Source organism: Podarcis melisellensis, assembly GCF_964234715.1.
Source record: "Podarcis melisellensis genome assembly, chromosome: 3".
In the NCBI taxonomy this organism is placed as follows: domain Eukaryota; kingdom Metazoa; phylum Chordata; class Lepidosauria; order Squamata; family Lacertidae; genus Podarcis; species Podarcis melisellensis.
In genome coordinates, this window is record NC_138530.1 from 90,045,056 (window position 1) to 90,059,585 (window position 14,530).

A 14,530-nucleotide genomic window follows, 5' to 3' on the forward strand; every position below is an offset into this window, starting at 1 on the left:
TATTTAAATATAGAGGCAAGCAGCAAGTCCTCTTTTTTGTACTTTGCCAGCCACCTGATGTTGATCAAGGTATTGTTGTTTTCCAGGCAATACAAAACCCCAATGATATCCAACTTCAGGAGAAAGCCTGGAACTCAGTGTGTCCTTTGGTTGTGAGGTTGAAGCGGTTCTATGAGTTTTCTCTCCGGCTAGGTGAGGATCTGCCTATTGTTTCCAAAGAATTTGTTCACCTCTGATGTTTTGGGTGCAGCCTTTCCCAACATGCTGCCCCCAGCCAGGATAGCCAGTGGTTAAGGATTATGGGAATTGTAGTCCCAGCAACATCTCTGGAGGGACCACAGGTCAGGAAACCTGGTTTAGTGTGTTGCTGAACAACCCTCTGCTCTGCTGTTTCGATGATGGTATTTGGTTCCCTCCGCCCTTTGGTGTATGTCTTGCACTTAAAGGTAAAGGTAAAGGTACCCCTGCCCGTACGGGCCAGTCTTGACAGACTCTGGGGTTGTGCGCCCATCTCACTTAAGAGGCCAGGGGCCAGCGCTGTCCGGAGACACTTCCGGGTCACGTGGCCAGCGTGACAAAGCTGCATCTGGCGAGCCAGAGCCGCACACGGAAACACCGTTTACCTTCCCGCTGGTAAGCGGTCCCTATTTATCTACTTGCACCCGGAGGTGCTTTCGAACTGCTAGGTTGGCAGGCGCTGGGACCGAGCAGCGGGAGCGCACCCCGCCGCAGGGATTCGAACCGCCGACCTTTCGATCGGCAAGTCCTAGGCGCTGAGGCTTTAACCCACAGCGCCACCTGCGTCTTGCACTTAGAACGAAGCAATTGTGCGTTCCCCTGCCCTTCATTTAAAGCAATGTTTCCCAAACTTTGGTCTCCGCTGCTTTTGGACTACATCATCCTTAGCTAGCAGGACCAGGAGTCGGGGATCATGGGTATTGTAGTCCAAAAACAAGTTTGCGAAACTCTGACCTTAGAGGCTTATTTTTAACCTTAAAAACCCCTTTGATATTGTTTGTAATGGAGCTGTATTGCCAGACGTCCGTGAGCAAGAGACTGATACCTCTCAGTCATCATTTGGTGAAGAAAAAGCAATTAAAGATGCCCATTCCACTAACAATATCATACTTTAAATATATATATATATATTCATTACATCTCCATATTGTAGAGTTGGAAGGGACCCCAAGGGACATCTAGCCTAACCCCCTTCTGTGCCCACTGTGGGGCTCAAACCCACAACCCTGAGATTCAGAGTATCGTGCTCTGCCAACTGAGCTATCTAAGCAATCCACCTCAATTAAGATGATTGGCTTTCTTCACCCAGAAGTAACTTTTATTAAGTTTTTTCCATGTGTAAAAGATATTTTGCACATTTACGTAGTTTAGGGAAGGCCAAACAGTTCCGTTTGTAAAAAGTATTTATCCACAAGTCTTGTGCTAGTAGAAAATTAGGTTTGCACGTTTGTTTGAAATGCTCTCTTTTTAAAGAAATGCAAGACATATACAGTATCTGCAATTTCACTTGTTTTTGCTTTCCTCCCTTCTTCGTCTTCAGAGAAAGCGCTGCAGAGTTTACTGGAATCCTTGACCAGCCCTCCCTATGCACCAACTCAGCACCTAGAGCGAGAGCAAGCCCTAGCAAAGCAGTTTGCAGAGATCTTGCATTTCACTCTCCGCTTTGACGAACTCAAGGTAAGGACGAGGGCGGGATGGTCAGCTAACACATAAAATGTTTAAGGGGCTTTTTGGGGTTAAGAGCGCCGGAAGCTTTTTTTTTCTTGATTTTTAAATTTTATTTCCCCCTTTTATTTTCGTACAAAGATGAGAAACCCCGCAATACAGAATGACTTCAGCTATTATAGGAGGACGTTGAATCGCAACAGAATAAACAATATGCACGTAAGTGAAACGTCGTCGTTGCTGTTGTTAATTCAGTTTTTATACCGCCCTTTATTCAAAGATCTCAGTACATAATTTACGGAGCATAGTAATGAAAAGCACTGCGCAAAAGCATAATAATAAAATAATCATAATAACAGACCCCACCCCACATTCAGCAGGCCATAGATTATTTAATGGCCAAAAACCTGGTTTCCATTTGGGGCTGCTGCTTCACTAGAAGACAATCTGGTAATGTGGGAAGCTGGTTTATACTAAATACAGTCCATCTACCTCAGTTTTTCTGCACCACCAGGTGCATGAGTGGCCCACCAGGGTTTCAACAGGAGTCTTTCTCTGTTCTGTCTGGAGATAGAAGGGATGATGATTGTAATGGTTGTGAGGGGTTACTTGTGCGTAAATTGCCTTCAGTTTAGTTAGTTTGCTTGCCCAACCATGCTTAGGGTCAGAGCTCGCCCTCCGTGACCTGTTAGTCACTTGCAGAATCCGAGAGTGGGCGTCTCTTGAACCTCTTCCAGCATAAAAGCTGTTTGACCCCGAGTCTCCTCCTCTGTTCCCTGCGCGGAACGCGTCTGCGCAAGTAAGGGGAAGGCAGGGGCGTCCCAGCGCTCTCTCCACTAGTTTCGGTGAAGGGTCTTGGAGCCCTGTCACCAATTCCTCCATCTCCCTCTATTCTCGATGGGTGTTACGCTGAAATCCTTCCCCCCTGCTAGTCCCCTCTCCGGCATAGCTCGGGAGCCCTGCCTCCATTTCTTGCTCTGATGGCAGTTCCCTGACAATGATGATGTATTTTACTTTGCATTCCATGTGTTTTCCTGTTCACTTGCTGTATCTGCAATCAAGGCAGATTTCATTTTTTTTGCACAAGAACTTGGTAACAGCACACCCCTTGTTTCAGGCAACAGGTTGGGCACATGTGGTTTGCACATACGGCGAAGCCACAGTTGGTTGAGGCAAAGTGGTGTCAACCTCTGAACCTAGCCCAGCAGACAAAGCATGGTTTGTTTGCTTTCTGGCAGCAAGCCACAGTTTGTTGTTGACATGAAACCGTGGCTTGTTTGAACTATCATTTGGTGTCACGTCTGAACCCAACAGTCTTGCACGACCCATGGTTTGTGTGGCCCCTCCAAGCTACAGAGAGAAGAGGAGCTGGAAAACAAGCCAAAGCTTTTGAGAAAGAGGCAGTGCCTTGTTTGCTCATCAAGGAGACAACTCGTGGTTTGTTTACTAAGCTGGGGCTCAGCGTTATGTGCAAATGCACACAGCAACTTCTTCTTTAAAAAATCAGTGTTCCCTTGTGTTTTCATCAGCTCGGCATTGAGAGCGAAGTGAACAACGAGATGGCTAACAGAATGTCCCTGTTTTATGCAGAAGCTACACCAGTGCTGAAAACACTGAGCAATGCGACAACACAGTTTGTTGCAGAAGTGAGTGACGATCTAATATTTCTTTAAAAAACCAAAGACCAATAGCATATTACAGAGAAATATTGAATAACTGACCTAATTTTTTTTTGTTATTGTTGTTGGTTTGGTTTAACCTCTGCAGAACAAAACCCTACCAATCGAGAATACGACAGATTGTCTAAGTACGATGGCCAGTGTATGTAAAGTCATGCTGGAAACGCCGTAAGTTAGATATGAGCAGGGGAAATAAATGTCGCTTTGTTTGGTTGTTTTAATAGTTCAAAGAAATCTAACGAAAGCTTGTAATTGAATACTACTTTTATAACCTTTGGGGAAGCTGGAGACAGGTAGCCATTATTTCGGAGATTATGAAAAAGACCATTCCATGTACTTTTACTCCATTGTCGTTTCCGGTGACTTTAGAATCATATTTGAGCAGAGACTATGGTGGAACAAAAGAAATGAGTGTATCTTTACATGCTGTTGGTAATGATGTCAGTTGCATATGTGGTAGAGCTAAACCAAAAGCAGCAGCTCCGGGTCATCATCTTCTCTCTCCCTTGTAATATCTAGGGATAGTCATAGTGCCATGATGTGTCATGGTTTATTTTTTAAAATACAAATCCATCCTGGTTTAGTCGAGCTTTTGCACTGTTGGAAAAAGAAGAAGAAAGTCTTTCTTTTCCCCGCTTTCTCTGAGGGCCACAGTGCTCTGGCTTTGTCCTTCTGATAAATATTTAAAGTTGGAGAGGGAAAGAAAAAAGAAAAAAAGTTACGGCAGGACCCCCCCCCCAAAAGGGAGGGGTCAAATATCTTTAAAACAGGTCACTTTCCACATGACTTACCCTTTTGGTCAATTGTGTATTTTTACAAGCTTTGATGTTTGAAGATTGGTCATTCTGTCAGGGAAACCTAATGAACCTTGCACTCATCACCCAGGCTGACATGGTTACACATAGACAATGCAAACATATTCAATCATCATCTTTTTCTTAATTTATTTTTAATTGCGCCTTTTGCTGCCTCCTCAGTTGGAATGTGTGGCAGAAGTAATTTTTTGGACAGTCCTTTGATCTTAGGACAGAGGGGTGGGGAGCCTGTGGCCATCTAGAGGTTGCCGGACTCTTAATTCCCATTTGCTGCTTCCAGCATGGCCAGTTGTCAGGAATCACTGGACGTGGGGAGCACAAGAAAACTCGGAAGGGCACACACAGATTCCCCCACCTCCGTCTTGGGAGATTCAGCCATGCTTTGAATCTCTTCTTTAAAAGATCACCTAAGATGTGGACTTTTTATTGCATCCTCGGGCGCCCTTTGTCATTACCTGTGGAACAACAGAGACATCATTATCAGTTGGGCAATAAAGGGAAGGCACTGATTTCTGCTACCCTGTTCCCAGTCCCAAGAAAGCTGGCCAAGTCTGGAGCCTGATGTTGGCATCCCCTGAGGCAATGGGCCTGTCTCCCTTCCAGGCACCTCTATGCTGGCAGTGGCTGTTTCTGAGAGGCACAGTGATGGACAAGTTGATGGAAGCCCACCATGCAAGCTGAGACCTCTGACTCTGCCAGTTGGACCCAGGGTCCAGCAATGGAGGAAGTCTCTGTACAGCCACGGGGTGGGGTGCAAGTATTAGAATGGAAAGGCCAGACCCCCACCCCCTTCCAACAGCTACCCCTTATTCCTTGCTGGTGGGACAACTGTTCCAGCGTACCATGGGGTCAGGGGCAGTAGACGTGTCGATTTGCCCATGGTCTGCCCTGTCAGCCGTGTTTATTGGCAGTTTTCTTTTAACTCTATTAGATTGTGTCTCGAGGTTCCTGTGCTGCTTTGAAAGTGAAGGTTTTAATTTGAATAGAGGCAGAATAACAGCGTTTTCTCCCCTTCCGCAGAGAATACAGAAGTAGGTTCACCAGTGAAGAAACCCTCATGTTCTGCATGAGAGTGATGGTTGGCGTCATCATTCTCTACGACCACGTCCATCCCGTGGGAGCGTTCTCCAAAGCCTCAAAGATTGATGTAAGAATAATGAATGGCAAGGTGTTGCAATCCCCTGCAAAAGCTTCATGGGGTGCTCTGAAGGAAGCACTTCAATTCATGTTGTCTTCTTCACTAGCGGTTTGAGGCATCAGTCGCATGACCCATAATTGTAGCCTTTGGAAAATGACTTCTTTTGCGCGTTTGCTTTTCAGGATGCAAATTTAACTTGCAATGGAGAGCTTGGCACGTGGTCCCGCGCAAATGTCAGTGTAGCCTGCGACATTGAATAAAAGCGTAATACAGTCATACCTCATGTTACGTTTGCTTCATGTTACGTTTTTTCAGGTGGTGTCCCGCGGCGACCTGGAAGTACTGGAAAGAGTTACTTCCGAGTTTTGCCGCTCGCGCATGCGCACAAGCGCTAAATTGCGCTTCGTTCATGCACAAAAGCGCCAAATTGCGCCGCACACCTGCACAACCAGAGGTACCAATGTGGCATTGAAATCCAACACACAAACACGCAAATAATTAAAAACATCAGCCTTCTTCCACAAATGACTTCTATAGAATATATGTCTCCACCAAAGGCTCAACTATACTCCCCACCACCCACAATTTGCCCCTGATCCAGATAGGATGCTAGTGTAGGGATAGGAAGACTATAAACTTTTTTTTCTGTTTCAAATTGAGGGTCTCGGGCTTATGATTTTCACTTGGGTGGTGGAAACAACCATTGAAGTAAACAGGGTTTCCCTCCAGTGCAAATTGCAGGCCCAGGGGGCTGACCAGAATCAGGACTGCAGTTGAGGGTAGAGGATTAAAGCTCCACCCACAGCTTCCCCAAGGAAGGTCCTGATCCAGATCAGGGAGCCCACACTGACAACTTAGATAAACCGAAGAGTGACTACACTTCAAGGCATAGCTACATAGCTAACGTAATGTCCAGTTTGTCCAGGTAGTTACTGACAGCCAGCACAGATCCCTTGGTGCAGGTGTTAACTTGCAGATGTGAACATGTTACTCCAGTTTGAATCCTTGGAAGGGACCGCCAGGGTCATCTAGCCAACCCCTTACAATGCAGGAATCTTTTGCCCAGTGTGGGGCTTTCAACTCTGAAATTAAGAGTCTCGTGCTCTGCCAACAGAGCCATCCCATCAGTCTAACTGCTGCGTTCTGCATCTTCATCTTCTAAAACAAGCCCTGCAGGCAGCACACTGCAGTAATTAAGTCTCACGATTACCAATGCATGAACAATGGCAATCAAGTTGTCCCTGTCCTGGAAACTGCTGAAATGCACTCCTTGAGGAAGACTGTGCCGTCCCATCAGGCATACTAATAGCAAATTCATTCTGTGAGCGTGAATTTTGTTGTAACCCAAACAGTGTCATTTGCACACATGAGCAAGGTATCAGCAGGCTTGGGAGAACTTGAATGTTCCTCCCCTTCCCAAATCTCAACCATGACTGTGTGTACTTAGTGGCTTTGCACAATACAGTGGCTGGTAAATCTTGACTCTGAAGGCAACAAGTTCTGAAAGCACCAGGTTCAGGTTCTATGCATATTATGGGTAGGACTTTCCCATCTGTTCTTTCCTAGCAGGGGAGGTGTTGCTGTGGCCTAGCACATTTTTGGGGAACAACATTCAAGGAAGGTCCACACGTTCTGACCTGTAGATTAAAAGTGGTCCGTTCAGTTCTCTTACGCTTTTTTGGGTATTTCATGCATGCATCCAAATAGTAGCCCTTATTCTTCCATGTCTTCTCTTCTTCGCAGATGAAAGGATGCATAAAGGTTTTAAGGGAAGAGCCAGCGGACACAGTTGAAGGCCTTTTGAATGCTCTCAGGTACCCATTATGTTTGCCTATCTTCATTTTGATCATCTGATTGTCCATCGTGTTTGATTTACCACACCGGAAGTGTAACAAAATAATAAAAGTTGCTGGACTGGATATCTCCCCAAAATCACTTCTCTGGCATATTCCCCATCTTACCTTAATAGCACATGTCAATTTATCATTAATAGCTATATCCCACACCTTTTTATACCATTCTTCCATTTTATATTATGTATTTTTATGCAGGTATGTTCATACATGGGCCTTCCTGTATTTGTTTATTTAATACCATTTACCTTATTCATTTAATTTGATGGATGCCGTTTCCCTCATTGTTGCTGTTAATCAATGCACTCATTTAACTTTGCTTGCCTTTATTTAATGTCATTGGGCCTTTCCTAGCTTCTGGGACCAAACTTGCTAAGACAACCACAGGAGCATTAATTTGAATAATCTAAAGCACTTTGCGTGTTTAGAGCTGCAATCCTGAATACGACGGGACTGGGGGGGGCTGTGTGTGTGTGTGTGTGTGTGTTTATGTGCATAAGCATTGCTCTGTAAAGTTGCTGCTTTATCAAGGTGCATGATGGAGCCTGAAATTCACAGGATAGTCTTTTGACTCTGTCTTTGTAACTTCCAGGTTCACCACGAAACATCTGAACGATGAGTCTACTTCGAAACAAGTTCGAGCTATGCTTCAGTAGCCCCCTCCTTTTGACAAATGGACTTTTGTATTATTTAGAAAAAAAAGATGTTTGTTTACATAATTTAATAGTGTGTGGTGTTAATACATCTGCCTACTTTGCATAACATAATGGCTGGTTTTATTCTCCTTGATGCAGTCCGTGGACTTGTATCGATAACCTGACCGACTGACTCCGTATGGTACAGCGTCCAGTTTATATGCTAGTCTTACCACTTGGCAGTTTAAAGAGGTACCTTAATTTGAATATATAAATGACAGAAAAGGGGTCTATGTGCCTTGCTTTTTATGTGTTTATTGGTTGGCTTTTGTCTGTGGATGTATGCAGTAATTCTGTATTGTCGTCTTCGAACCGTTCCACACATGGAAACGTGCCAGTGAAGATCTCGCTGTGGAAGCTTCTAGAACAGGGCTGAGGAACCTGCGGCTCTGCGAATGCTGCTGGACTCCAGCTCCCAGAATCCTCAGCCACCATGGCCAATGGCCAAGGGTTCTGGGAGGCTCTTCTGCTCTCCCTTCAAACCAGATCTTCAGAGCAATTGATTGCAGGCACTGTGGAGTGGTCAACACGTTCCAACCATGGACACTTTCCTCTTGCAGAGAAAGACTCCTGACAGAGTTTTCGCTGGGTTTGCACTGAAACCTGTGCATGCACGTTTAATTTTTAATATTTTTTAAAGCTGTTTTAAAATTTACGTAGCGTTGCGTCTGCAGTGTGCCTTTGGGCAGATAGTTGGAATGTAAATTATCGATATAAAAAATATACGGTGCCGTTTGGGTGTACTTATCTCAATTTATCGAACAAGGATGTTGGCGTGCTCCGGCCTCTTCGCTCCCACCTCCTTGTCATGCCAGAGTTGTCGACACTTTTCCTGTGTGGATTTTTAGCTTCCTGTTACATCGAAACCAGGACCAGAACAAGCTAGGATCTTAAACCGACTTCACACAAGAAGCAAGAAGGGCCAGTGCAAACATGGGAATGCTCGGGCACAAAGCTTGTGCTACCCTCGGTTTAATAACCTGAGATGTACACTGGAATCAGGACCAATGAGAGACAGGCAATGCTGTTGTATATATATCTTTGCCTAGTTTTATATGCTCTGTATCATACCCATGGCACTGAGAGTGGCTTTGTTGTGTTTAGGGTTCCCTGCTTTTCTCTTAGGGATTTGCTCCGCTGCTCAGAGAATCATGCATGTGATGGGGGGATGCCACTCACTTTTAACAATGCAACACACCAATGTTGCGGTTTGCATTTGTGTCCTTTCCCCCTCCCCACCCCACAAATATGCACAAGTTAAGGGTTTGCTCATCTGGGATACAACCCCCAGTGGAAGAGATCGGCTAGGTGCTATTATTTTGGATACTGTTTCTTGGATTTATCTTGCATGAACGTCACATTATTTCAGGCTCACTTTGAGCTTCTTGAATGAGTCCAGATCAGTAATCTCTTTGTTATCGTTTTGTACATTTTGAATGCTGCACAGCCGCCCTTACAGTTCAGTTTGAGCCATGTGGAAAGTTTCTGAAAATAAATGCAAAATAAATAATAAGCAGCTTTCTGTTTTCTCCGCTACTACATTTGGATTTGGCAGGTAAAGTCCCACTTATATTTATGGCGTAAATTTATGGTTGGCCGAGAAAGGGAACTGGATGGTTGTAGAACCACATAGGAAGCTTGCAAGGAACTGGTTCTCCATATAATTTGCAGGATGTACTGACCACATCCAGTGCTTTTTTTCTGGGGGTACGCAGGGATACACATACCCCTAAACATTTTGTGAATCTTTGTACTTTGGTCCATTTACTGTATTTATTTTTCCCAATTTGAACTATCTTTTCTTGAGTCAAAATGAGAGTAGCCCTAAACATATTTTAGAAAAATAAGCATTGACCACATCAGCAGAGGTCTTTTTTGTCATAGCCTGAACTGCTGTGGTTAAATCCTTGGCATAAAGCTCATTGTCAACAAAAAGCCAATTTGGGGGGAAATAATGTTCACTTGAATCCCTTTCCCGGCAGAAACTGTGTCACAGAGATAACATAATACGAATTTGACACTCAAACATATTAAACAAACAAGGAAGGCCTCTTTCCTGCCATTGTATGTATGTGCCTAACAAACACGGGATTACCATTCACACATGCCAACACACTGCATGATGGGGGAAACCGGCTGGAAGGAAATACTCCCAGATTGCACATGTGAAAAGCCATACTCTACAAATCCCAAAGTTGTATACAGTTTAGAAAGCAGTTGCAAGTGGGGTCTAGTTGCTAATAATTCCGGATCTTTGGGGGATGTTTCATATTACCTATTTATAATGACATGAGAACCTACTTACTACAGACAAAATACAGTTTTTCTTACACTTGGAAATGAGGGCCAGCTTATGTAAGCCAAACTCATCGCACAGCATTGTCTTTCTTGGGGTTTGCACATTGTTGTGTGCTGTTTCACCACATTGAAGTGGAAGGTGCGTAGACATTAATAGAGGGGAAGAAAGCAAGGATTCCACTGTAAGCAAAGAGCCCAGTGCTTACACAAATGCCACCGAATTCCTTTTACGGCTGTTAGCCACTGTGTGAAACCTGAGAGTTTACGTTATTTTTTCTTGGCTGTCCAGAGTTCCCCAGTGTGACACTTCCAAGAAACAAAGATTCTTCACTGTGAGCTGCATTTGTTTTATTTCCCACTGGACTCCCAACTCAAGGAATACTGAAAACCTTTTGCCAGTTCCTCTTTTGACTGCACCTTCTGAGTGATCTGCAGCAGCTGTGAGGTGGTTAGCTTATAAGATTTCAAAAATAACATCCCTTGCTTGTGTATATGGAATATGGTATTCATATATTTAGACCCTGTGCCGCTTGTGCCGCAATGAGTCTCTGTTTTCGTTCGATTGTTTTGTATTTTATTTGTCTGAATTAGACGAGGTTTGTGCATGCTGGCTAGAGTGTGTAAGAGTTTAGGGAAATTTTTCGCCCAGAAGGGTTCAGAAAGTGTTCTGGGATAATACGTTACTTCCTACAAATCCAGAAACTAAATCTTCTGGAGTTGGTTTGACCACATTAAGTTATTTGGGATCCGGCCTTTTTAGGTGCTTAGGGGCAAGAATAGCTTTATATTTTTATATCTTTGATAGGATTTAGCACTATGCAGCTTGAATCTGAAGTTTGTTTTAAATAATAATTACTGTCCGTACTTGATGCTGTAGGGTGCAGGTAATTCTTGGGTGCAGAACTCAAAAGTCTTGGCTGTTCTTCATGCCCATTGATCCAACCTCTAATGTTTTGGAACCAATCCTCTTGATTGATTTTATATGTGAGAGTAGACTAATAATAATAATAAAAGACAGACAGTTTGTGCATACACAAACAGACAGACAAACAGAAATTGCGGCACATTGCTCCCCTGTAGGGCAAATTCCTGCCTCGTTCAAAGGCAACCGTTGCACCACTCAGTGATCTGGAAACTCAAGTCACCAAATCTCTTGCCCCTTTTCCTATATTTTAGGCAGACCATCCAACTTTCTATTTTTAAAAAGTTGAAAATGGCTCTGAGGCGGCGAAGGGTCATCACTGGTTCCAGCCAATCACATTTGTGCACAGCCAGGCTCTGCTGCAAGTAGCCCTGTTCTTTTCCTTTGCTCAACCCAGGACAAGATGTGGTCAGCACACATCCTAAGCAGGTTCATTGCTCAAATTACATACAAATGTACATACATGCCCAAAGTAACATATTCCCTATCAGGGGGGAAATTGACAGTGCACAGCTCTAGACACATGCAGTAGATGTGACAGATTTCCTTAATTTTATTCATGGTTGAGGACTGATTTTAACTGTATTTGGAATTAATGTTTTAACAATGGAATTCTGTTTATAAAAGCCAAAAGAAGAGAGTTATTTGCCTTCTGTGTAATAAAAAAAAAAGTTCAAAAAGCTATTGTGTGATGGTTGCAATTTTATTTCAGAGGTTTGAGCTGAATCTTATATTGCTTCTTAACGAAGAGTTATCTATTTGGAATGTTACTTTATAATATATAATTCGATGGATGGATAAAACACAAATGACGTACCGAGAAAAAAAGAACTTTCATCTAAAGCTTGTTAGTATCAAGTACCCACTTGGCTGTGCCGCTGCAAGTTTATTTTCAAATTTCAGAACTTCAAGAAATGCATTATCGAGGTCTGTTGAATTGGTTCTCATACAAGATGGTAACATCAAGCTTTTTCCATGATGTGATCACATGTGAATTGCTGCTTTGGGCTGAGTGTTGCTGCTTTGGGCTGAGTGTGGGGGGAAACCCCACATTTTTAAGAGGTAAGCCAATGGTCTGAAATCACCACAAAGTTATCCATATTTGTTCTGGATCAAATCCAAATACAATGACTAAAATCCAGTGGGATTGCTTATTTATCTGTACAGTAGCTATACATGCATAGAGTTTGCGATGGTGGTGTTACAAAACGTGCCCTATGATTAGCTTGTGTATAATTGACATGTTAGAGGCTATATTGGAATAGGAACCTAGTCATAAAGGTCTGTTTCAGGTGACCATTGACCCCACTTTCTTGGGGTAATGATTACATAGATTAAGCCAGTGGTTTTCAACAGTGTGCCGCACCTTGAATGATGGTCAGGGGTGCTGCAGGCAATACTGGCCTCTGCCCCTCTTCCCTCCCTCCTCTGATGCCCTCTTGCGTCTCTGCCTCCCAAAGGCTTGTGTGGCTGTTTGTTGCAGCAGCCCTGGCTCCAAGCGAATGGTATGTCTGGGGCTGGTCAGGGGGTGCTGGTTGCCAGGAGCTGAGGCGGCCTCGGAATAAGCAAGTAACCGGGCAAGGGAGCCCAGCCAGCCAGCCCTTGCTGTTGGGAATGGACAGACAAGTCCCAGGCCCTTGAGGCACCTCTCTTTGGGGCGGGGAGGGGGGGCAGCTTAGAGACCAGGGGCAGCAGCAGCTGCTGCCCAGAGGAATCCCAAGGAAAGGAGAGGAGGCTGAGGGAACACTCCACAAGGGAGGGAGTCTGAAAAAGGGTGAGAGGCTGCCAGCTCTGCAGGCAAGGGGTGGCAGAACTGGGCTCCTGAGCCCCACAGGAGTGCCGCAGAAAGAATGCAGTTGGTCAAGGGAGCCGTGGACCCCCAAACCTCTGGAATAGGCCTTCACACACACTGCAAGCTCCAGATCTTTTGTGGGGTCTACCATCTTGTCACTGCCACCATTGCAAGTTCATTTGCCTTGTGCCTTCAGGCCGAGACTGCCCGCGAGGGCAAAGCGAGTGGAAGCAACTGTTGTTGTGTTTTCTTGCTCTTGGCAATACTGGCACACTCAGAGCGGGGAAGTGTGAACAGGGAGCAACACCAAGGTAGAGAATCTGTGCTAAAGTGTGAGGTTCTCGGCAGTAGGTGTGTGGGATTCCTGCACACCTAGACCCTGTTTTCATTGTGTGCAATATCAGAAGTGTCTAGGTGTGTGATCCTCACTGCATAGTGCAAGGCTCTCCGCACAGGAAGATAATCTGGGAGCAGCGACTCAGATATACATGCAAATAGAAGGTTTTAAGTGCATTTTTAAGGGACGTCAGTAGCGTTGTGGGTTAAACCACAGAGCCTAGGACTTGCCGATCAGAAGGTAGGCAGTTCGAATCGCCGTGACGGGGTGAGCTCCCATTGCTCGGTCCCAGCTCCTGCCAACCTAGGAGTTCAAAAGCACATCTAAGTGCAAGTAGATAAATAGGTACCGCTCCGGTGGGAAGGTAAACAGTGTTTCCGTGTGCTGCTCTGGTTTGCCAGAAGTTGCTTAGACCAGGAAGCTGTATGCCGGCTCCCTCGGCCAATAAAGCAAGATGGGTGCCGCAACCCCAGAGTTGTCCGCGGCTGGACCTAATGGTCAGGGGTCCCTTTACCTTTAAGTGTGTTTTAAGTGCATTATACAAATGTGACACTAGATGATGACGGTGAGCTAAAGGCAAATTTTATATATATATTAAAACTTTAAAAAGCATTTTCACAGCGTTTTTTAAAAAATATAGGTGTAGATTCAGTCGTGGTTTCACATGACATGCATCGTGAAAGGATGTGGTAAGATATTGATGAAGTGGTCTCATTTCCCCATCAATTTTTATCATCTTTCCCACCCCCTGAACATACACACCCAGTTAGGATTTTTTACTGCTAGCTACAAATTTTGACCCAGTAAAACTATCTTAACTATCTAACTGGCATGTGTCAAGGCACGGACATTTTCAGCTGTCATGAAATTAGCACAGATCAGTGGTTTTTAATATAGGGGATGGAAGGCTGTTTACCCTAAAAATGGCTGTATTCTCACCAGCCCACATTTGCCTGCAGAAAAATTCTTACAATGTAAGCCTTCTATATTAGCTACGATCAATATTTTGTCTGGTTTGTGTCAGTTGGCTTGATGCACTTTTATCATGTAGGTTGAGAGTTTGCAGTATACACACTTTAAAGAAAAATCTGTTGTTGGCGCAGAAGAGCACGAGATCCTATTGGATCCTTGTCTCGTGCTATAGCGATTTGTACTCCATAATTTACTGTATGCATAACATGGGTTACTTTTAATCCGTTTTATCCATTTCCCATCAAACATCGGGGAGCGGTTGAGTAGTAGTCCACCTCAAAACATTTTAGCTTTGCATTTCCTAGAAGCTTAGAGCTTCTATCTAAATGGTAACTTTTTCAATTCA

At 44.3% G+C, this 14,530-nt stretch overlaps 1 protein-coding gene and 1 long non-coding RNA gene across 2 annotated transcripts in view; both read left to right on the forward strand.

Moving 5' to 3' along the window:
- CYRIA (CYFIP related Rac1 interactor A) overlaps window positions 1-9,376 on the forward strand; it is a 65,218-nt gene extending 55,842 nt beyond the window's left edge. Inside the window, 8 exon segments of the mRNA XM_081906556.1 lie at window positions 87-192; window positions 1,559-1,695; window positions 1,825-1,902; window positions 3,213-3,329; window positions 3,451-3,530; window positions 5,198-5,324; window positions 7,059-7,129; window positions 7,761-9,376. Of these exon segments, the coding sequence (XP_081762682.1) occupies window positions 87-192; window positions 1,559-1,695; window positions 1,825-1,902; window positions 3,213-3,329; window positions 3,451-3,530; window positions 5,198-5,324; window positions 7,059-7,129; window positions 7,761-7,824 (780 nt within the window). The 3' untranslated portion in view covers window positions 7,825-9,376.
- The window catches only part of LOC309367407, a 368,756-nt gene that overhangs the window by 53,780 nt on the left and 300,446 nt on the right, over window positions 1-14,530 (forward strand). The window lies entirely within an intron of this gene.